The 23,306-nt window shown below is 45.0% G+C and overlaps 1 protein-coding gene across 9 annotated transcripts in view; it reads left to right on the forward strand.

Annotated features, from left to right (window-relative positions):
* Positions 1-256: 256 nt before the first annotated feature.
* The window catches only part of SH3GLB1 (SH3 domain containing GRB2 like, endophilin B1), a 34,937-nt gene continuing 11,887 nt past the window's right edge, over positions 257-23,306 (forward strand). The window contains exons 1-8 of one of the 9 annotated variants that reach the window (XM_085882293.1): positions 257-692; positions 6,091-6,232; positions 6,799-6,927; positions 20,038-20,171; positions 20,328-20,420; positions 20,899-20,961; positions 21,581-21,619; positions 22,926-22,949. In XM_085882293.1, the coding sequence (XP_085738419.1) occupies positions 630-692; positions 6,091-6,232; positions 6,799-6,927; positions 20,038-20,171; positions 20,328-20,420; positions 20,899-20,961; positions 21,581-21,619; positions 22,926-22,949 (687 nt within the window). In that variant the 5' untranslated portion in view covers positions 257-629. Of the gene's footprint in view, positions 693-762; positions 1,033-6,090; positions 6,233-6,798; positions 6,928-20,037; positions 20,172-20,327; positions 20,421-20,898; positions 20,962-21,580; positions 21,620-22,925; positions 22,950-23,306 lie in introns of those variants that run through there. The other 8 variants (XM_085882294.1, XM_085882295.1, XM_085882296.1 and 5 more) reach the window with 8 other exon arrangements.

Here is a 23,306-nt window from a genome sequence, read left to right on the forward strand (position 1 = left end):
GTGAGCACGACGGCTGTCCCTGTATGGTGGCCATGATGAGTAGTTGTTAGCAGTAATGGAATATTTTATTTATTATTATTATTATTTAATTTATTTTCTTTTTACGTCTCCCCCTCAGTTCTTCAGTTCCTCACCCCCAACCCCCCCTTCCCCCCAGCCTGACGCAGGGTTGCCATGATTTAGCCATTTTATCACCATGACGACGAACATTCAGCGATGGAATCCATCCCATTCGAAATGACGTCACCATTTTTCCAATAATGTCTTTCATTCGAACGTTTTATACATCGGTCGATAAAACCGCCATCGTCGTTTAACCTGAACGGAAACTCATGGAACGACGACAGTCGTGTCCATGACTCGTTATACATCGCGTGTTCCACAGGAGGCCGTGCGTGTGGTGTTTTTATTTAAAACCTCCGTGTATTCTGAATTAATGAAAAGCGCACGAGGCTCATGTTACTAGAGATTGGCGGAAATATATCGTTAAACGGTGAACGAGGCGGCTCGGCGGCCACGCCTCGTCTTCCTTCCTCAAGTCGATCCTTCGGAGGGCGCCGGCTCGTCGAGGACTGCGATCCCTGTGGCTGTGCACCCTGGTCGTGGTGTCCTGAGAGAGAGACAGGAGTATGGACAGCACGGTTAAAAAACTGGCGAGTGGGGCGGGCATCCTGCTGAGTCGTGCGGTGCAGGTGAGGCCCGGGCTCGTGCGGCTCGTGCTGCTCGTGCTCTGCGTGTCTGGGTTCACGACGAGGCCCGGGCTCGTGCTGCCCGTGCTGCCCGTGCTGCCCGTGCTGCCCGTGCTGCTCGTGCTGCTCGTGCTCTGCGTATCTGCGTTCACGACGGTCCGGGTCCTGAGGACGGCCGTTTTACAGTGCTGTGGACGAGTACGGTCGCTGAAGAATGTGAACCGTGTCCGACGAGCTCACTGTTCATGTACTTCGACATATTCGATAAAACCATGACGTTTTGATGGCGGCGAAGGTTATCTTTCGTTTGAAGTGTCCGCTGCTCGATTCCCTTTTAAACCAGGTCATTGATCATAACTCACTCGGACGGATTTTATGAGGTATTGTTGTGGGGCCGGGTTTCGGTGGGGGCACGACCGCTAGGGGGAGCAGTAGAGTCGGCTCCGCCGAACACACCGGAATTTAGGTCGTAGCTTTTGGATAAATCCGAAAGGTCACGGGTCCCTTATCGGACCGAAGATCGCCAATAGGTCGACCACGTGGGTAGGGTCGATTGCCAATTTCAATATACCTAAATACCCACGTCGTCCAAACAACCAGGGAAAATTCACCCTCGACAGGATCTGCGCAATCCGAGCCGGATCCGAGTCGTACCCCGAGCGGAGAGTACCAGAACCCTGCGGGCCGATTGCACAATTACGGCAACAACGAGGCCTCCTAATTCCCGTTCGCAGCGCAGCAAACCAAATGATAGAAATGACAAAGAACGAGCTGGTACATTCAACAAGAGGGGAATTTATTTACAATAATCGGGGGACAAGGGGAGCACATAAGGGCAGAGTTATCCGACTAAGCAATGCAAATAATGTACAACAAAAAGCACTTAACAATTATACTTATCAGATGGGGCACACACACACACACACACACACACACACACACACACACACACACACACACACACACACACACACACACACACCCAGAAAGAGATGGACCTCGAGGTCTTTATTGTTCTCCAGCTCAGAGGGAAGAGAACATGCTGGCTACCTGGCCGAGTTTGCGCAGCTTGACGTCCGCACGTTCCCGGAGCACCAGTCGCCAAAGAATGGACCAGGGCAGCCGAATCCAGAGAAGGCGAGACGAGGTGATCTCCCGTGATGAGATGGTCGACCGCTTGTCTTAATGCACCAGAAGAGACCCTCGGATGCACGCGATGCAGTCAGCCGCAGACCCAGACAGAAGCGCCCTCGAGCAGACGGGACGCAAACTTTAATCCTTTCTTCCGCCCTTTGGGCGCGGTCCACTCCCCCGTGGCCTGCTCTCATTGGGTGCACGGCGTGTCGAGGCTCCGCCTTCTTGCAAAGGACCGCCCCGGCTTTTGGTCCGCTCGTCGCCCATTGGGCGGAAAATGACGCATACCCTTATTTGGCGCCAAGCCGGAACGAAACGCTTCATGACCATATTTGGTGCGAAATCTACACCGCCTGGGATATGGAATTCTGCTCACGCACACACCCGCATGCCGGGAGCGTGTGAAGAATGCCGTGAGCAGAGTGTTGTTGTAAAAGCGAAGATGGGTGTTGTTGTCGTTGTTGGTGATGTAAAAATCCTATCTATAAAATAACTGCGCAGCGCACGTACACTTAATCACCCATTAAACATAGGACAGGACCCTGCCTAGAAACACATACTTACCGATATAACTGATCTATAAGGACTCTGGCTGTTGTGTGCGATGGTTTCCAGATTTGTAACAGTATTTCTTGTCGATGCATTTGTACCATTATTCTTTGACTAAAATGTATTTTTCCCGTAATCTCCACACGGCTCTCTTGAGCACAACGTTGATGGTTGCGATGGTGATCCATCAGTCATTGTGACGTTTCAAGATGACGCACGTGTCTGTATTCCGTCCAATCACAAACGCGTGACTCGAGTCCTGAATGATATCGATAACGTGACTGCAGGTAAAAACGGCACTGTTGGAATGATTTGTGTTTCTGAGCGCTTCAAATGGTGATTTGGCCTTTTAAAAATGATAAAATATGTTTATTTACCTTTTTAACCTCTGATCAAGTGTTTTTTGTTCTCCGTTGGTGATTCTGCACTTTTTGCTCATCTTGTCGGTCCATTCCTTTAGAGTCGAGACCAAGCTGTGAGGAGCGGCTGAAGGAGACGAACCTTTTACATGAGAAAGGGGGTTTGTTGAGATATTTAAGATGATGAAGGGTATCGACATAACAAGTACAGAAGAGTTTTTCCACAGAATAGACAGTGACAGGACCAGGGGTCAAAGCCGAAGAGTAAAGTGGGAGAAGAGTTTTAGGAGGGTAGTAAGGTAGAGGTATTTTATTTGGATAGTAATTGCCTCTTCCACCGAAGGTGAATGGTCATGATGGAGTTCATGTTTTCACCCCTGTTTGTCTGTCTTTCTGTTTGCCTGTGAGCAGGATATCTCAAAAGATTGTGGACGGATTCGGATGAATCTCTGTGGACAGCTTGGGTGTGTTACAAGAACGAACTGATTAGATTTTGATGAAGATCTGGATCCAATAAATTTATTTTCAGCTTCTTTTTTTTTTTTCCAGTGATTTTTTTCATCATTGAGAGATAGGGTCAAAAACGATGTATAACATGATATTACACAAAGTTGTGAATGGATTCAGATGAAAATTCGTGGATGAGTTAGGTAGGTAACAAGAACAAGCCGATTAGATATTGGTTAAGGTCCGGATGTGGATCTGGCCTTTCAGTGGGATACAAAACATAAACTGTTTCACCTGGTGGAGGTATGCACTCTACCAAGTGTCATAGTTATTGATTTATGGCAGGGTCTCCCTGGAAAGGTATTGGCAGCAGAAACAGGAGATAGGTTTAAATTCCTGTTTTGGTAGTTGGAAGCAACAGAGATAGAGGGGTACATGGATATTGGCAGGACAACGAGGTAGCTGAGGTATGGATACATGATTGGAAACCTGTGTCATGATTGTGATGTATGTGAGAGGGTCTCATCAAAAGGTGAATATACAACTGTGTATCCAAGTACACAATCCAGAACGGTTGCTGATTACCCGTAGTAGTACCTGTAGTGCACTCGCTCTGCAGGAGACCACACCGCTGATCGGAGATGTGGAGCTAATGATGGAGGAGTACTGCAGTCGCACCAAAGCATGGAAATGGGTGAAACGCTTCTCCGCGTTAAACAAAACTACGAGAGAATGAATCGATATGTCCTTCCTTGCTTGGACGCCTCGCCATATTGCCGTGGAGCTGTTGCTGGGTTTTCACATTTGAAGGCAATTGCAGACTAAGCGATTGGAAAATAATAATTAAAAAAACTCCGGTCACTGTATCACAGAATTGGTGAATCGATGCGACGTATGGTGATGATAAACGAGCCTTTTGTTGTGGCGTTTGTTATCAAATTGTGTGCGTCTCATGAGTCTGGGCAGTCAGCCTGAGGCAAACGTACCTGTGTGTGACATTCCTTTTAGTTTGAATCCGCCATATTTTAAAAACCCAGCTGTTAGGATTTGATCACAGCCTTTTGCTGATGGGTGCCAATCATGACATTGGGATGATTTGACGTGTGTACCATCTATTGGAAGGTCCCGTCAGCCAACACCAGGGTCATTGGTGGATGTTAAAGATCCCATTGTGTCTTTCGAGAATAGTAGGTGAGTTATCGCCGACACCCTCAACTAATTGCAAATCCCTGCCTGCACTTACTGCTGGGAAGGCAACAGCAACCTGCCTGGCATTACCAGAACTGCCTAGCATCACCTTTGCCAAGACACTGACTTGGCAGTACCGATGCTCCATAGAGAGGATATGGTACACGTATGATTATTATTCATTGTGCAAACACACTTTGGTCACCTTTAATCCTCTCTTGATGTCACACAGGAAATGTTACATTTTATTTTTAGTGGAATCAGAAATATACAAAACAGGACTCTGAGAAGTTCAGTGTTCAGGGCACTTCCCTTTTTGCGTATCGACGGCCCAGCTGTGCGCAACTTGTACAGACTTGTAAAGCATGCACTTTGTCCACATTTTTGCCAACGGGCAGCTTGGTGACCACACACCATTTGTTAGGATTACAAAGGCCTTCACTATCAATGAGAGTCTGACACCCCCACTTCCCCTGCCTCCATAATGCAGCTGATAAATGTAACCTCTGGTACCCCTACAACACACTACAAAACCCTTGCATAACAGTTGTGAAGTTGCGTGCCTGCTTGTGTCACGTGTTGTTGTGAGCAGCGATCCAATGTACTTTCCCATGCCCCTGGATTCCCTAGAGTAATGGATCTTGTGAAATGGTTCTGTTGCTCTTACAAATTGCATGATTACCCACTTGGTATCACTAGCTTGCCACATTTCCAACAACATATCTGGAGCGAGGTGGGAAAAGATCTGATCATCTCAAACGATGTTGAGGGAGACATGTCTGATACTACATATGAAGTGGTATTTGTGGGTGGGAGGTTCACGAGCCTTGGCAGTCAGAACGACGAATGTGACATCAGATGTTTTAATCTTGTTTTGCTCCATTTTTAACATCCAGGTGGACGCTCCATATGTGGAGATGTACCTGTATTTGTGTTTGTTGTATGTCATATTCGAACTTTCATTCAAACGCGGTGGCTATGCCATCTTCCTACCAATACTGCCAAGTGGGGACGAAAAGCAGAAATGGGAATTGGCAAATTGTTTGGGCCTGTTTCACTCCCTGATGATAATTTGGCCCATGGAAGAGCTTCAACAAAACTTTGGAACAAAGATTCATTCCACATCACAAATCATAACACATGTTGATGGATGTACACTAAGGATGCATTAAACACCTTTTACTGTTGTTGTGACTTTGCTTAAGTTAAGTGTGTTTGTTTCCTCTCACACTATGCTGCATTAAGTGAAACGGAATGCATCGTGGTCGGATGAAGGTTCTGCATTCTTGAGTAAACGCGATGTTTCCCATTTAGAGATGTGCACTTCAGTTTGACACTTTAATGAATGAAACGAATGCTTGTATTCCCGGGCTGTACTCGGTTTAATTGCTTTCTTCACTTCACTATAAGATATGCAGTTTCCATGCGATGGATTAATGAGAAGCAAAATATGTTACGAGTTAAACGTACACTTTGGCACGACTAAGCGAACGGTGTCGGGGCCCGGTGTGACCGACACGAACTGTTGGCTCCATCAGCGTGTGTACGGCTACGAGTACGGACGGACCTTTTGGTTACAGATGTTGAACATCGATTTGAGTTGTGCCAACTTCGCCATTATCAGCTTGGGTGGTTTCCATGGATATACCATGCGCTGCCAGTGTTTCTGTGGGAGAGTGTAAAACCACCATTTTTCCGACACACAATCCCGACTGTCTCGACAGTTCACGGAAGAGAAGTTGGGCCATGCAGAGAAAACTGAGCTTGACGCGCACTTTGAGAATCTCATGGCACGAGCAGACACGACTCGCCATTGGACGGAGAAGATAATGAGACAGACAGAAGTGCTGCTGCAGCCCAACCCAGGTTCATCATTCCTGTACAAGCAATGCATAAGCATCATTTTAATTGCATGACACATCGAGAACAGGAGGGGGAGGTCTGTTCCATATCATCACTTACTCTGTGATCCTAAATTACCAACATTTCTCTCTGTCATTGACATCCTGGCTTAAGCATGTTTGCTGTGTGATTATAACCATCAAGACTCCATTATTGTTCCAAATTCGAGTTGGAGTGTTTTGACCCATGCGATGTAATCCAGTATCTCGACGAGATTGTGGGAATGCATGTGCTCTCCTAGATTATAAGCCTCGAGGCCCAGCTCTTTTTCACCAAATGAAATTGCACAGTTTTGAATCCCCCCCTCCCCCCCCCCCCGACAAGTTTGGAATGCTCTTGTGACTCCCAAGTTTCCTTTGTTTTGCGGTTACCTTTTGATGCAGTGCAGAACAAGCACTCCATCGTTAATTGCCTTATCCACCATTACCTTTGTGGTGAAGGTAGGCTCGGAGTTTCAACTGCCTGTTGTGCCTCGGCATTCCACCATGTGTATGGCCACCAGGCTAACTGTGTGTACACACCTTTTGCAGGTACACGGATGGAGGATTTTGTTTACGAGAAGCTTGAAAAGAAGGTCCCTGCAAGGCAGTGCAATGTGGAGCTGCTGGGCCAGTTTATGACCGATGCGGGCAATGAGTTTGGCCCCAGTACACCATACGGTCAGTCACCAGCACAGATGTCCGCTTTGCTTCCTCGACTGTTAACTTTTGTGCTCCAGTGTTTTATTATCACTCGCAGAGTACCTGCCCTACGGGCAGTCTTGTTCCAAGCATAAAACACGTTCTTCTGACACATACCTTTTATGGAGGCAGTGTATAAGCAACTGACAGTTGCTTCAATTGCTCCCAAAAATAATAATAACTAGGACAAGGGATGAAAGAGGTTAAAAAAAAAAAAAAAGGACAAGGGCAACTAAAGAGGGAAATGGAAAAAAACACGACGGCGATAGAAAAGTTACTAACATCCATTGAAGACAAAGTCTTCGATATCCCCCACCATAGTAAATGAGGATTAACAAACTTATATTCCCTAAGCATGTGCAATATGTATGTGAAGTTTCCCCTTGATCTGATCAGCCGTTCTGGAGAAGAAGTTTGAAGGTTTTAGGGTAGATTCAATATGGCCACCAAACCATGTGACCTATCAATTAGAAATTAACAAACTTCTGAAAGGATGTCTTGGGGAAAGTGTATGTGAAATTTTGACTCGATCTGTCCAGCCATTCTGGAGAAGAAGATTTTTAAAATTTATTAATTTTCAATCCAAGATGGCTGACGAACCATGTGACCTATGACATCATAAATTTACATTCTGCCTCCAATCCTCCAGTGGAATACGTTTCGTGTTAATCGTTTCGTGAGAAGTTTCGTGTTAATCGGATGAGGTGTGTTTTTCTATTCAAGATGGCCACCAAACCATGTGACTTGTGATGTCATTTTTACTATGTATGCAGACATGATGGAAGATGATAGTTGCAAATTTTTGCTTCGTTAGGTTATGTGATTCCAGAGAAAACATTATTTAATATTTTTCTTGAATCCAACATGGCTGCCAAACCATGTGACCTATCATTTAGAAAATATCAAAAGGCACCAGTTCACCACTTGCTTGATATGTGTACCAAATTTCGTAAATATATCTTGAGGGGATTTGTAGTTAAGCTCCGGAAACGAAATGTGACGGACGGAACCCATTTCTATATCCCGCGCCAACTTCGTTGGTTGGCAGGGGAATAATAACCCGGGTTACATACATGGAGCAAAAACATTCCTATTGCTTATAATTCAAAACGCCTCACTGCATTGGAAAACGTGGGGACAGGAATACTGTACTGTAAAGGGTGGGGACTTGTAATACCCTTGCTCCCTTGGGGCGGCACTGCACGATACACATTTAAATCGAGAATTTACATCCCTCCCAAGACCACCAGCAAAGATGAAAACATCCCTATGCACTAATTGGGGTCGTGCTGATCCTACGTTGCAAGTCTGAATGTAATCGGCCCAGAACTGTAAGAGGAGTACCGTGACAAAGCATGCATCGGTCCATGAATCGGAGAAAGGATAACATGACTGTGTCAATATTTTTCATGCAAAATGAGACTTTGCCAGGATTTAAAAGAATGGCTTCTGTCTAAATCACAAAGGAAGTTTGAAGGATTAATTAGGCACTCTTTTGGGAAGGACTGGAATTATGTTAGCTTTACCTGTTTACATACTCTTGGCGTCGGGCTATATTCTTAATAATCTTCAGGTGTATTGTAAGGGCGATGCCACCACTGCCAGTCTTTTGCTGGAATCTGCAACCGTTCGACATAAAGTAGAATTGCCAGCAAAACAAGGTATGGGGCGGTCATGACTAAAGAACTGGATGCAAAATGCTTTTATTTTAGGGTCGAGGGTCTCCGTCCACTGCTGTAAGAGGAGGAGGAGCATGTTGAGCATTGTGACGACCATGAGGGTAATGTGGTCATTCCTGATCATATTGGACTATTTTAATGAGTCAATGTCGTTGCGGAAGCAGTCAGACTTTTAACTTCTTTGGCTTTGGTGGTTTTGTGAATCTGGGAATGTTACTTTTTGCCCCATGCATGTGAAGCGAAAAGCGGGGTTAAGAATTTGTTCATGTCCATCCATCTGTCCGTTCGTCCATCTGTCTGTCATCAGTTTAAGATTGAGGAACAACTTGATTAAATTGAATGTTATATTTTGAACACTAATCGTAACATGAACAGGAAGACAAGTTTGTCGTTTTACTGTACTTTGGCTTTGAATTTGTCCTCATCGTACACATGCAGAAAGGAGTGAGATAATATAATTTTCATTCTATCTGCATGGCAGTCAAACAAAATTGAAAATCTTTCCAAACAGGAAACTTATTGTTTTTTTTTTTTATCCCCCGCCGCGTGGCGGAAAGGGGAATATTGTTATCACCCGGGTTGTCCGTCCGGCTGTCCGTCCGTCCGGCTGGCTGGGCGTCAACATTTATAGCTGTAAGTGCGATAACTCATAAACTGTTCGCTATATCGATTTGAAATTTGAGTCACACATGTACCACCTGAAAAGGAAGAACGCAATTGATTTTGGGCGTGGCCGGATCCAAGATGGCCGACTGGGGTGGCCATCTTGAAAAAAATGTGTTTTGTAATAAATGGAAAACCGCTTATCTGATTTCAATTATTTTTCAATGGCGGGGGATTCCCCATATCTGATGGTATATTTAATAATGTAGTGGTGAGGTGTTTTTAATAATGTAGTGGTAAGGTATTTTTAATAATGTAGTGGTTTGGTGTTTTTAATAATGTCGTGTTGAGGTGTTTTTAATAATGTCGTGTTGAGGTGTTTTTAATAATGTAGTCTTGAGGTGTTTTTAAAAATGTAGTGGTAAGGTGTTTTTAATTATGTAGTGGTGAGGTGTTTTTAATAATGTAGTGTTGACGCGTTTTTAATAATGTAGTGTTGAGGTGTTTTTAATAATGCAGTGTTGACGTGTTTTTAATAATGTAGTGTTGACGTGTTTTTAATAATGTATGGTTTGGTGTTTTTAATAATGTCGTGGTAAGGTGTTTTTAATAATGTAGTGTCGAGGTGTTTTTAATAACTAGTACGTGCCCATAAAAAAATATTCAAACAGCCGGCAACAAACAACAACAACACAGGCCGTTTCTTCTCTCTCGAGTGCCCGTACGTGCGTGGCCTGGAAGTTCGAATATTATTCGCAGTTACGATTATTCGCAATTTAGTTTTAATACCCAATTAATCCATTAGCACCAACGTATTTTACCTTTTCGCAATGTCGTGGCAAGGAAAAACAAAAAGAGAAGAGAGTAGAAAAATTTACTTCCTGGTTCGGAGCATACCAGCACTCTGATGTTACCGAAATTTATACACCGTCTAATATGAAAACGATCATAACTTGGGGCATTGTGTTTTTCTATAAATGCGCATAAGAAATCGAGAAATTATTAGAATACACGAAGTCATCATTATCCGAAAGTCCGTACGTTGTAACCCGTAATGGATCCGGAAGTCCGTACGTTGTAATCCGTAATGGCGAAAGCGGCTGAGCTTCCCTTCCCCATCGGCCACGCCCACGCAACAACGTGTCTTCTCATTGGTTTGGTAAATAAATGGCCATAACTTGGGAAACACTTGTCCGATTAATATCAAACCTTGAAAAGGCACATCCTCAGGTCCCCAGCAATATACCTGGCAAGTTTCAATTAGATCGGACCAGCGGTTGTCGAGAAACAGCGGTCACAGACACACACAGACACACACAGACACACACAGACACACACAGACACACACAGACACACACAGACACACACAGACACACACAGAGACACACAGAGACACACAGAGACACACAGAGACACACAGAGACACACAGAGACACACAGAGACACACAGAGACACACAGAGACACACAGAGACACACAGAGACACACAGAGACACACAGACATTGCTGGAATTATAGATAGATGTAGTGTTGAGGTGTTTTTAATAATGTAGTGGTTTGGTGTTTTTAATAATGTCATGGTAAGGTGTTTTTTAGCTCGCCTGTTTGAAGAACAGAGAGCTATAGCGATAGCGTCAGTGTGAGCGTGGAAATGTTAAATTTTTTGTATTACGGAAAAAATCCTCGGCGGATTTCGACGAAACTTGGTGAGGGGGGTTAGGTATGGATCATGCCATTAGATTTTGGACTTGGTCCCCCCCCCCAAAAAAAATTGTTTGAGAAAAAAATTTTTTTATTGCATTTCTACATGTTTTAAGTGATTTCCAACCCCCCCCGCCCAAAAAAAAAATTTAGAGAAGATTTTTTTTTTTTTTGCATTTCTACATGTTTTAAGTAATTTCCAACCCCCCCCCAAAAAAAAAATTGGAGAAAAGAACTATAACTGTCAGCACTGTTGACATCATATTTAATGAATAAGATATAAGGTTCACTTGAGTGACCCAGCAGTATTGGCGGCGGAGGTTGCACTCTCCCGAGTGCTCCCCTCCAGTTTACTTTCTAATGTTTTTATCTACCACACTATTTTTTATACGCCCGATGTGTGTATATATATATATATATATATATATATATATATATATATATATATATATATATATATATATATATATATATATATATATATATATATATATATATATATATCGGGGCGTATTATGTGATACCGGTCGTCCGTCCGTCTCTCTGTCTGTCCGTCCGTCTGTCCGTCCGTCTGTCCGTCCGTCTGTCCGTCCGTCTGTCCGTCCGTCTGTCCGTCCGTCTGTCCGTCCGTCTGTCCGTCCGTCTGTCTGTCTTTCTTTCTGTCTGTCTTTCTGTCTGTCTTTCTGTCTGTCTTTCTGTCTGTCTTTCTGTCTGTCTTTCTGTCTGTCTTTCTGTCTGTCTGTCTGTCTGTCTGTCTGTCTGACTGTCCGTCCGTTCCTGTCCGCACTCTAACTCCCAAAGTTTTCAACTTTCACGTTTCATATTTGGTACATAGGTACAGACTGTGGAGACGGTGTGTCATGACTTACGTTCGTCATCTAAAGTGGTTGCCATGGCAACCGGGATGCTGTTTTCCATGTAGTAGCACAATTCTGTATATACCTTCTTGTTAGGGCGTATATTGTGCTCACTTGCGCTCTTGTTACTGATTACAATATACAAATACATATATTGCTTTATAATTATACTTCACTGCAATGCTTTATAAAAAAATATTAATTATTAGACTCGTCTTTTAAAAACGATAAATGTATAAACAGGCGAGCATTGGGTGGCTTTGACACCAACTTTGGTAATAATGTAGTGGTGAGGTGTTTTTAATAATGTCGTGGTGAGGTGTTTTTAATAATGTAGTGGTTTGGTGTTTCTAATAATGTCGTGGTAAGGTGTTTTTATCCCCTGCCGCGTGGGGGAAGTTGGATATTGTTATCACCCGGGTCATCCGTCTGGCTGTCCGTCCGGCTGGCTGGCTGGGCGTCAACATTTATAGCTGTGAGTGCGATTACTCATAAACTGTTTGCCATATCGAATTGAAATTTGGGTCACTCATGTACCACCTGAAAAGGAAGAACCCTATTGATTTTGGGCGTGGCCGGCTCCAAGATGGCCGACTGGGGCGGCGTCAACATTTATAGCTGTGAGTGCGATAACTCATAAACTGCTCGCCATATCAATTTGAAATTTGGGTCACACGTACCACCTGAAAAGGAAGAACCCCAATTGATTTTGGCCGTGGCCGGATCCAAGATGGCCGGCTGGGGTGGTCGTCCGGCTGACTTGTTGGGCGTCAACATTTGTAGCTGTGAGTGCGATTACTCATAAACTGCTCGCCATATCGATTTGAAATTTGGGTCACACATGTACCACCTGAAAAGGAAGAACCCTATTGATTTTGGGCGTGGCTGGATCCAAGATGGCCGACTGGGGCGGCCAACTTGAAAAAAATGTTTTTTGTCATAAATGGAAAACCGCTTATCTGATTTCAATTATTTTTCAATGGCGGGGGATTCCCCATCTCTGATGAGTATATTTAAGTTTGTTATAAAGGACACAAACAACAAGCACGAAGAACTAATTTAACATGTAAGATAGGGTGATGTAAAGACACTGGGTAAAATGGTGGTAAAACCTGGAATTTATTTAATTATTTATTTGCCTTTAAACTTCTTTAAACCTTTTATGTAAATGGAATTGTATACTTGAATAATGTAGGACACAACATGAATCGCCTTCACAATACTCCCAAGAACCATGCTATGTATATGTATATGTATATATACATATATATATATACTTGTACTTTAAAAAAGGCAGTATGTGTCTCCTCGATAACTCCAAAACTATAAAACCGAGCAGCCTGAAACTTTGCATGCATACCAAGAAACCTCCAAGGTAGTGCATGAGTGAAAATTGGATGTTTTGGGTTAATTAAAACACCCTTTTTGAAGATAATTAATGCCCTTATTTTATCATATCCTTTATCAGGTGATCCTCTGCTACCTCGCTGTCTTGGATCTTAGGGCGTTTCCTGGATAACCTAGCTTGGGTCTGACGCCGCCATGTTTTTTTGACCTGCTCAACCTCACGTTGACTTGGAACAAGCTGTTCATCATAGCTACAAATCGCTGGGTACATTGGAATGCTTATAAATGCTCAGAGACGTCAGCGTTTGCTGTTTTATTTCATTTCCGCATATGCGTTCGCCATGAGTATCTCTTAAACTGAAGCGAATTATAGAATTTTAACTCCAGAATTGAACTTGCAAGCAGTTCCGACTCCGAGTAAAGTGTTCATTTGTCCGATTTGGGCGTCTCCGGGAGGTGTACGTTTAATATGACTGTTCGGTGATTGCTAATCGCATGCCAAGCGAGCCAAGCGAGTTTCTTATGAACCATTTCGTTGGAGTGCTTGCTTGAATGCTTAAGCCACTTGGTGAGCGCTCTCCAAGCTGCTTGGTTGTTCGTTTCGGGAAAAAGTAACCGTATTTTCAATCTCACATCAATAAGACGCACGTTTCCGCCTTTGATGGGTCCCGCGGTGCTGTGCGGTGGGTGACTCGGGAGGCGTCTCATCCACTGAAAATGTGCATGAATCGCTTTGTGCGATCTCCATTTGTAATCCACCTCTCACTTCGACATCGATGTCTATTACAAAAAACAATAAGGGCCATCCGACCAGGTTCTATCCATGTTTGTTCAAGCTGTGAAGGCATAAATTATAGATCAACATTTTGTATTCTCAGGCTTGGTACATTTTATAATTGAATTTCACTAATTACCCACTTTAAATCCTCTTTCAAAGAACGCTGTTTCAAGGTAAATCTTTGTGTTTGTCGTTTTTATTTACTTATTACGTATGTACATTTGCGTGTGTGTGTGTGTGTGTGTGTGTGTGTGTGTGTGTGTGTGTGTGTGTGTGTGTGTGTGTGTGTGTGTGTGTGTGTGTGTGTGTGTGTGTGTGTGTGTGTGTGTGTGTGTGTGTGTGTGTCATTGATTGGTATCTTCATATGCGAGTTTCAGAATGTGGAATGGAGTCCTCCCAGGGTGGGCTCAAAGTATCCACCTTCATTTCAGTAAGGGGTGATTCATGGACCAAGGTGTGAAGTTTTCTGTTCTCAAAGTGTTTGTGCCGAGGGCTGTCTTCAGGATCGTCGCTGAGCCCTGGACAGCTTCCAACTGTAGTTAATTTACAATAATATTCCCAGGGATGGTTTTTAATATCTCTATGAGGTTCTTTGTCATCATTGCGATAGCCCTATCACTGGCACAACTTTGGCATTCTTCAGCTTCCAGGATCTTTTCACTTCCTTCTTGGGGTCTTGGTATTTGGTCATTTTCTTGATTTCTGCATCGTTTAGTCCAAAACGACTGGTATTAACACCTCACTTCGCAATGTCTTCTCTCTTTTTTTTTGTTCCGAAGTATGATATCTGGTCGCATTGCTTTGTTTTCGATGTTCACGCTCGATGGGATCATTAGGTCTGAGATGGGATCGTGAGAAGTACTTCCTAATTTTCAGTCCATGCTTTTGGTTAATGTTCCCACGAATTTTCTAGAACTGGGATATCAAAGTTTTTGCACATGTGCCTGTGGTTAACATGACAAGCTCTATTGTGTCGTTGTGTGTACAGATATTCTGATATGAGATTTCTTTTTTATTTGTGTTCAGTCATTAAGCATCACATATCACTCTTTGTAAATGCCACCTCGACCCCTCACTCCCCCCCTCCTCCTTCCCCCCTCCACCTCCTTTCCCCACCTCCCCCCCCCCACTCTCTGTCTATCCCCTCCTCACTCCCCCCTCCAAATGAAATGCAGCACTCACCTCTGTTGCTCTCTTGCTGTCTGTGTCTGTGTCTCTCTGTCTCTCTTGCACTTCTCCCTCCGTTGTATAGCAACATTTCGTGAGCATTGCTCTCCCCACCTCCACCCCTCTTCCTCGCTCTTCTCCCCTTCCGAGCTTCCCCTTCTTCACCCACTCCTCGCTTCCCCTCCTCTCCCCGCCCCTCCCTTCCATCCGTCCTCTCTGCCTACCCTCCCCCCTCTCTCCCTTTCTCTTTCTCTACTCCCCTCACCTTCACACCACCATCAGCAAAGCGACAGGTTGTATTTGCTAGTAATATATATATATATATATATATATATATATATATATATATATATATATATATATATATATATATATATATATATATATATATATATATATATATATATGGCAAGTGAGAGGGTGCAGTGTTGGGGGGAGAAGGGGAGGCTGAAGAATAGGTGGCCAGATAGCTATGTTCGATGTCGATTGAGGCTACGTTCGATGGTGATCGATTAAAACCTCTATATTCTAAACTGTGACTCAATGTCATCTTATTACAGTGTATAAGACTGCTTCACTCATGCTAAACTTCCGGATTTTTTTTAAACGATCTTCAAAGTCATTTTATTATTCCCGCGCTTTCGAAGAAAAGTGGGAATATTGTGATTGTCTCCGTCCGTACGTTTGTTTGCATTTGTTTGATATATGTATGGGAACGTTTGATAGAACGTCCGTCTTACCCTGTAACTCCTCCTACACCGTTTGAAATAGGAACTTGAAACTTTAGGACATAGTATATATATATGTATGGGGAAGGGCACAACATCGTTGGATTTTTGATATGACTCCTAGAGGCCGGGCCAGAGGGGGTGGGGTCATGGGGGCTGATTTTTTTTTATGTGTATTTACCATTGTGTATGGTAAATTCTTTTATATATAACTTTCTTGTATGGCCCCCATGAGTGTACAAACAGTCACAGGTTTTACTGTATTTATCTAATTGATTATGTATAATTATAATTAATATTACTAGTACGGGCCCGTAGGTGCGTAAACGATGACTGGATTGGGGCATTATTTCAATTAGATCGGACCAACCGTATCATAAATGGCCATAACTTGGGAAACACCTGGGAAGCATATTCAGGTCTCCAGCGTCAATTGTGACCTCATATCAAATGAAGAAGAATTGTGACGCCCCCTCTCTCTCGCCCCCTCGCTCCCCCCTAGTCTCGCCCCTCCTCTCTCCCCCCTCCTCTCTCACTCCTCTCTCTCTCTCCCCCACTCTCACCCCTCTCTCGCCCCCTCCTCTCTCCCCCCCTCTTGAATTGTGACGCTCCTCTCTCTCACACCCCTCTTTCCCCCCTCTCTCCCTCCCCTCTCTCCCTCCCCTCTCTCCCTCCCCTCTCTCCCTCCCTCTCTCCCTCCCCTCTCTCCCTCCCTCTCTCCCTCCCCTCTCTCACCCCCTCTCTCACCCCCCTCTCTCACCCCCTCTCTCACCCCCCTCTCTCACCCCCTCTCTCACCCCCTCTCTCACCCCCTCTCTCACCCCCCTCTCTCACCCCCTCTCTCACCCCCTCTCTCACCCCCTCTCTCACCTCTCTCACCCCCCTCTCTCACCCCCTCTCTCACCCCCCTCTCTCACCCCCTCTCTCACCCCCTCTCTCACCCCCTCTCTCACCCCCTCTCTCACCCCCTCTCTCACCCCCTCTCTCACCCCCTCTCTCACCCCCTCTCTCACCCCCTCTCTCACCCCCTCTCTCACCCCCCTCTCTCACCCCCTCTCTCACCCCCTCTCTCACCCCCTCTCTCACCCCCTCTCTCACCCCCTCTCTCACCCCCCTCTCTCACCCCCTCTCTCACCCCTCTCTCACCCCCTCTCTCACCCCCTCTCTCACCCCCTCTCTCACCCCCTCTCTCACCCCCCTCTCTCACCCCCTCTCTCACCCCCTCTCTCACCCCCTCTCTCACCCCCTCTCTCACCCCCCTCTCTCACCCCCCTCTCTCACCCCCTCTCTCACCCCCTCTCTCACCCCCTCTCTCACCCCCTCTCTCACCCCCTCTCTCTCACCCCCTCTCTCACCCCCTCTCTCACCCCCTCTCTCACCCCCCTCTCTCACCCCCTCTCTCACCCCCCTCTCTCACCCCCTCTCTCACCCCCCTCTCTCACCCCCCCTCTCTCACCCCCTCTCTCACCCCCTCTCTCACCCCCTCTCTCACCCCCTCTCTCACCCCCTCTCTCACCCCCTCTCTCACCCCCTCCTCTATCTCCCCCTCCTCTATCTCCCCCTCCTCTATCTCCCCCCTCCTCTATCTCCCCCTCCTCTATCTCCCCCTCCTCTATCTCCCCCCTCCTCTTTCTCCCCCTCCTCTTTCTCCCCCCTCCTCTTTCTCCCCCTCCTCTTTCTCCCCCTCCTCTTTCTCCCCCTCCTCTTTCTCCCCCCTCCTCTTTCTCCCCCTCCTCTTTCTCCCCCCTCCTCTTTCTCCCCCCTCCTCTTTCTCCCCCCCTCCTCTTTCTCCCCCTCCTCTTTCTCCCCCCTCCTCTTTCTCCCCCCTCCTCTTTCTCCCCCCCTCCTCTTTCTCCCCCCTCCTCTTTCTCCCCCTCCTCTTTCTCCCCCTCCTCTTTCTCCCCCCTCCTCTTTCTCCCCCTCCTCCTTTCTCCCCCCTCCTCCTTTCTCCCCCCTCCTCCTTTCTCCCCCTCCTCCTTTCTCCCCCTCCTCCTTTCTCCCCCCTCCTCCTTTCTCCCCCCTCCTCCTTTCTCCCCCTCCTCCTTTCTCCCCCTCCTCCTTTCTCCCCCTCCTCCTCCTTTCTCCCCCCCTCCTCCTTTCTCCCCCCTCCTCCTTTCTCCCCCTCCTCCTTTCTCCCCCCTCCTCCTTTCTCCCCCCTCCTCCTTTCTCCCCCCTCCTCCTTTCTCCCCCTCCTCCTTTCTCCCCCTCCTCCTTTCTCCCCCCTCCTCCTTTCTCCCCCTCCTCCTTTCTCCCCCCTCCTCCTTTCTCCCCCTCCTCCTTTCTCCCCCCTCCTCCTTTCTCCCCCCTCCTCCTTTCTCCCCCCTCCTCCTTTCTCCCCCCTCCTCCTTTCTCCCACCCTCCTCCTTTCTCCCACCCTCCTCCTTTCTCCCCCTCCTCCTTTCTCCCACCCTCCTCCTTTCTCCCACCCTCCTCCTTTCTCCCACCCTCCTCCTTTCTCCCACCCTCCTCCTTTCTCCCACCCTCCTCCTTTCTCCGCCCCTCTCTCTCCCCCCTCTCCCGTCCCCCTCTCTCGCAGATATTGGTCGACAGATAAATGGCCGTAACTTGGAAACCGCTCGTCCGATTAATATCAAACCTCGAAAACGCACATCCGCGGGTCCCCAGCAATATTCCTGGCAAGTTTCAATCAAATTGGACCGTCAATCGTACAAAAAAAAAAAACATAAATAAACATTCATTGTGACGTCATTAGTGATGTCATAGCACCGTGCCTTGTCATTGGTCGACAGATAATGGCCGTAACTTGGGAACTGCTTATCCGATTAATATCAAACCTTGAAAAGGCACATCCATGGGTCCCCAGCAATATTCCTGGCAAGTTTCAATCAGATCGGACCATCAATCATGCAAAAAAAATGTAATAAATAAACATTAATTGTGACATTCGTGATGTCATAGCAACTTGTCCTATCATTGGTCGACAGATAAGTGGCCATAACTTGGGAACCGCTCGTCCGATCGATATCAAACCTTGAAAAGGCACATCCGCGGGTCCCCCGCAATATTCCTGGCAAGTTTCAATCTGATCGGACCGGTGGTCGTCCGGTTATTAATAATTTGGGAAAAATTGGCATGATAAGGTGAGAAGGTGGAACGACACCTTCAGCTGCCATATATATATACACCTTTTCAACACTGAAAAAGCAGTAAAATGGCCGTAACTTGGGAACCGCTCGTCCGATTGATATCAAACCTTGAAAAGGCACATCCACGGTCCCCGGCAATATTCCTGGCAAGTTTCAATCCGATCGGACCGGTGGTCGTCCAGTTATTCATAATTTGGGAAAAAATAGGCCTGATAAGGTGAGAAGGTGGAACGACACCTTCAGCTGCCATATATACACATTTTCAATACTGAAAAGGCGGTAAAATGGCCGTAACTTGGGAACCGCTCGTCTGATTGATATCAAACCTTGAAAAGGCACATCCGCGGGTCCCCGGCAATATTCCTGGCAAGTTTCAATCGGATCGGACTGGTGGTGGTTGAGAAATGGCAGTCGCAGACAGACGGACAGACACACAGACACACAGAGATTGCTGGAATTATAGATACATACACAGTTCATCCCTATGATTAAATTTATGCACAGTTCTATATTGCTGGACAGTGTTAAATTAATTTTTCATGAAATGTTGACATGCAATGACTTCTGATTTAGTAAACATAGTAAGTCTTTGGTCATAAAGCACATCAAATAGAAAAGAATAGTCAATCCATTTTGCAAGATAAAATTTCACCAAGCGTTAATGGGACAAAGCAGTGTGCGTGGGAATATGCGATGCTGTGCCATTGACAACGTAGTTCTAGTTAAAATTGAAATATTATACTTTGAACCCTGCATGGGGTGTCGTGTGCTATGAACTTTCTACTTATTCGTGTATTTATTCATTAATTTATGCATTCATCATTAATACATGTAGAGTACTTCATTCATTACCTGTTGTGTAATTAGGTGAATATTGCAAGTCACTGAATGCCTTTTGCCCCTGAAGGTACAGATTAAAAAAAAAAAAAAACACTTTAATTGTTAAAAAAAAAATTTTTTTAACATTTTGCATTTTGTTATTGTGTTGATACATTAGTGTGGTGTTGATGTGGAACAGGCATGATGGGCTGATGGCCTCCACCTGTGTCTGATTCCCTTAAATGACTTTCTTCTTACGAATGAGTATGCTGTAACCTCATACACAAGGTGGTTGTTTTGCAGGCAAGACCCTGATAAAATGTGGAGAGACCCAGAAATTGTTAGGATCTGCTGAGAAAGAGTTTGTTCAAGCTTCTATGATGAGTTTCCTGACGCCTCTTCGCAACTACGTAGAGGGAGATTACAAGGCCATTGCGGTGATTTTTTTGCTGTTTGATGCAGCTAAGGGGATTGCTTTTCAGCATTTGGTCATGAAGTCTAGAAAAAACAAAAAAACAACAACATTGGCTTCATCAATAGAGAAAACGTGATAAAGCAACATCCTTGTAACGATAACCTGACACTGCCTGCAGAAGGAGCGTCGCCTACTCGAGAGCAAACGCCTTGACCTCGACGCGTGCAAGACCCGCCTGCGGAAAGCACGCGCCAGTGAGGCGAAAGCCAGTGTGGGTCCCCACCTCCTCACTTTGTCACACTCGTACCTCACCACATCAAGTCTCTCCATGCCAAACATCACTCACCATTGACCTTGTAACGTGCCTCATTGTGCTCACTCATGTTGGCAAACAAATGCAACCTTAAGGTGTGCCTTTACTGCCCGCACCTATATCAAAGTGTCCAAGATGCATTCAAAGCGGATTGATTTTGGTGCTCACGTTGAGAGATAATAAGGAACATGATTGGAGACTCATCGTTCATTGGGGACGAAATTGTTTTGTCACTGTAACATGTTGATCTTATCACTTTGCCAGGTAGACCCATTATGGGGTAAAGAGGTTGTGACCTTACCAATAGGTGTGTGTGTGTGTGTGTGTGTGTGTGTGTGTGTGTGTGTGTGTGTGTGTGTGTGTGTGTGTGTGTGTGTGTGTGTGTGTGTGTGTGTTACTCTAATGCCCCTGTGCTTGCATTCTCTCCATTCTTTAGGCAGAGCCTGATTTTCAGGACATTAGGCCTCGTAATTTTGTGCTGTCTGCTAGCATTTCTGGGGTAAGGATGTTTCATTTCATCCCGAATCTGGGGTCGGTCAAATAGGAATCTCTTGTCATCGTCCATGTTTCTTTTTTTTTTTTTTTTTTTTTTCCCCTTTTATTTTTTACTATGATTATTTTTCACTTCTTTTTTTTCTCGAAAAGTTCCTAATAACAATCCTTTGCTTGAATATCCTTGGCTTTTTGAAAATTTAAGGTCACTGCAAATGACCTGACTCGCTAGTAAAGCTAGATTTGCACAGATGGCATGTGGAAATGCATTTCACTTTGTGTTTACGGATGAATTAACTCTGCATTGACATGGGTTGAAGAACCCTAACAACGTGGACGCCGCCAAATTGTGGCTTTCAAGCTTTGTACAATTATTCACCAATGGTCATCGGATAGTCATCGCACTGCAATAGCTGATATGAACCAAAGCATTTATATTGGGAGCTTTTCATGCAGCAACTGATCCTTGACAATCGTGTCACACGACATGATGTATCTTTGTGCACCTCTCAGATTGCAACAATCTTGGATGTTTCCAACAGCAGTTCATTAACATAGCTGACATTACTTTGATGATTGCCATTCTCCCCCCCCCCAATCTCTCCACACCTGCTTGCACAAACCAGCTGGCAGCTAGCACAGCGGAGGGAGAAAATAACATTGCGGTAACTGGTGCACTGCTCAAGGGACCAAATCTCTCTCATGCTTGAATACCCTCGCATGCTCTTCCACTTCCTGTGATTTCTCCGATGTGTTTGAACCTTTTGGGTATTAGTAGAAGCTCAAGGGAGCCAAGTGGGGTTCTTCAAGTTTTTTGATTTGCACATTTGTGACTTCCCCCCCCCCTCCCCCATTAGTTTATTCCTTTTCATTGTTAAATAATTTATTTAACCTGGTTTGGAAGCTCCAATTCCTGAGTAATGGTGCTTCATGGATTTGGAGGCTCACTCGGGTACAAGGTTGACAGTTTGGGAGGATTGCCCGACACGGGGTCACCGGTTTGGTGCAGGCTCGCCGGTTTGGGGGGGGGCTCACCAGGGCGCAGGCTTGCCGGTTTGGGGAGGCTCACCAGTTGGGGAGGCTCACCAGGGAGCAGACTCACCAGTTTGGGGACCTCGCCTGGGCACACTCACCACCCAGTTTTTGATTCCCAGTTGCCTAGCAATTGCATTGTCAATTTTTTTTTTCCCACCACAGTAATTCTCTTCATTAGTTATTTTTGTGAATGAAAATGGATCTTGTTTTCTCCAATTATACTTTATTGGCTTTCTTTGCAGCTTCTGCTAGTGTTTGAAATTGGCTATTTTGGCACAATGGTTTTTCTTTTGGATCTGTTTGCACAAAACAAAAGCAAAGAAGCAGATGGACTGTCACTATATGTTTATCCATTCTTTGATCATATTTTGAGGGGTTTTCTTCTAATTGAACAACGTTTTGTAGATTTTGTAATTTAACGTCACGAAAATTTCCATTTTATAATGGAATATAATGATTTATTCAGAACGTTTTACCTCCGCAGCAACTTTGTTTCTTTTGGACATTTGGTTGCTCGCTTTAAAAAAAAAAAAGTATTTCTAACATCGTCAGTGGGTTTGAAAAGATACTTTTGGAGGAGAGCCGGAAAACGTAAATAGCAAACGTAATGTACCAAACGGACACCTTGTATACATTTGAACCTGCTTACTTGCTTTGAACACCTGCATGAGATTTAATTCCAAATGTCCACCTGAACTGAATTGACAAGGAATAGATAAAACAATTGAAAGCTTATCATTAAATTGACTGTGTATCCAAAAGATGAACATTTGTGCCAATTTTGATTAACCCTTTGTTCCTGGTACTATTCAGGAAAACCCAAGTGCAGAAATTGATGACTAACTGCCTGGTTATTTTGTAATTTCCTTAACTACACTAATGGCTTGTCATTTTGTTGTTCTCCTTTTATTACCTTTTGGCTTTATTTCCTGCAAGCTTTGGGCAAAGGAAGTGACCAAGGTAAGCCGGCTGTCTCACACACTTTGGAGATGTCTGATCATCGTAGATGTATAGCGTTTTGTGTTAAGTGGGAAAGTTATCAGAATGCCCATTGTGTTGTGGCAGCACTTTTGTTTCGGTATGGATTTGCCAGTTCCACTGAGCACGCGTGCACAAGTTTTGTATTAATTTCTCATTATTTTATTTTTTATGCATCTGAGAGCAATTTACAGTTGCTACAGTAACATAACTCTCGCTTAGCACCGTGTCATCCAATTTTTCTTCCGCAAGTCAACCTATCTTCAAACTGTGGTTCCTTCCACCCTGGTGACAGATGATCTATTCTTCAGCTCTTGTTTTATCCACGAGATGTGCAGA

This window comes from Eptatretus burgeri, chromosome 5 (genome assembly GCF_056783735.1).
Source record: "Eptatretus burgeri isolate ZD-2024b chromosome 5, Ebu_testis_v1, whole genome shotgun sequence".
NCBI classification, from domain to species: domain Eukaryota; kingdom Metazoa; phylum Chordata; class Myxini; order Myxiniformes; family Myxinidae; genus Eptatretus; species Eptatretus burgeri.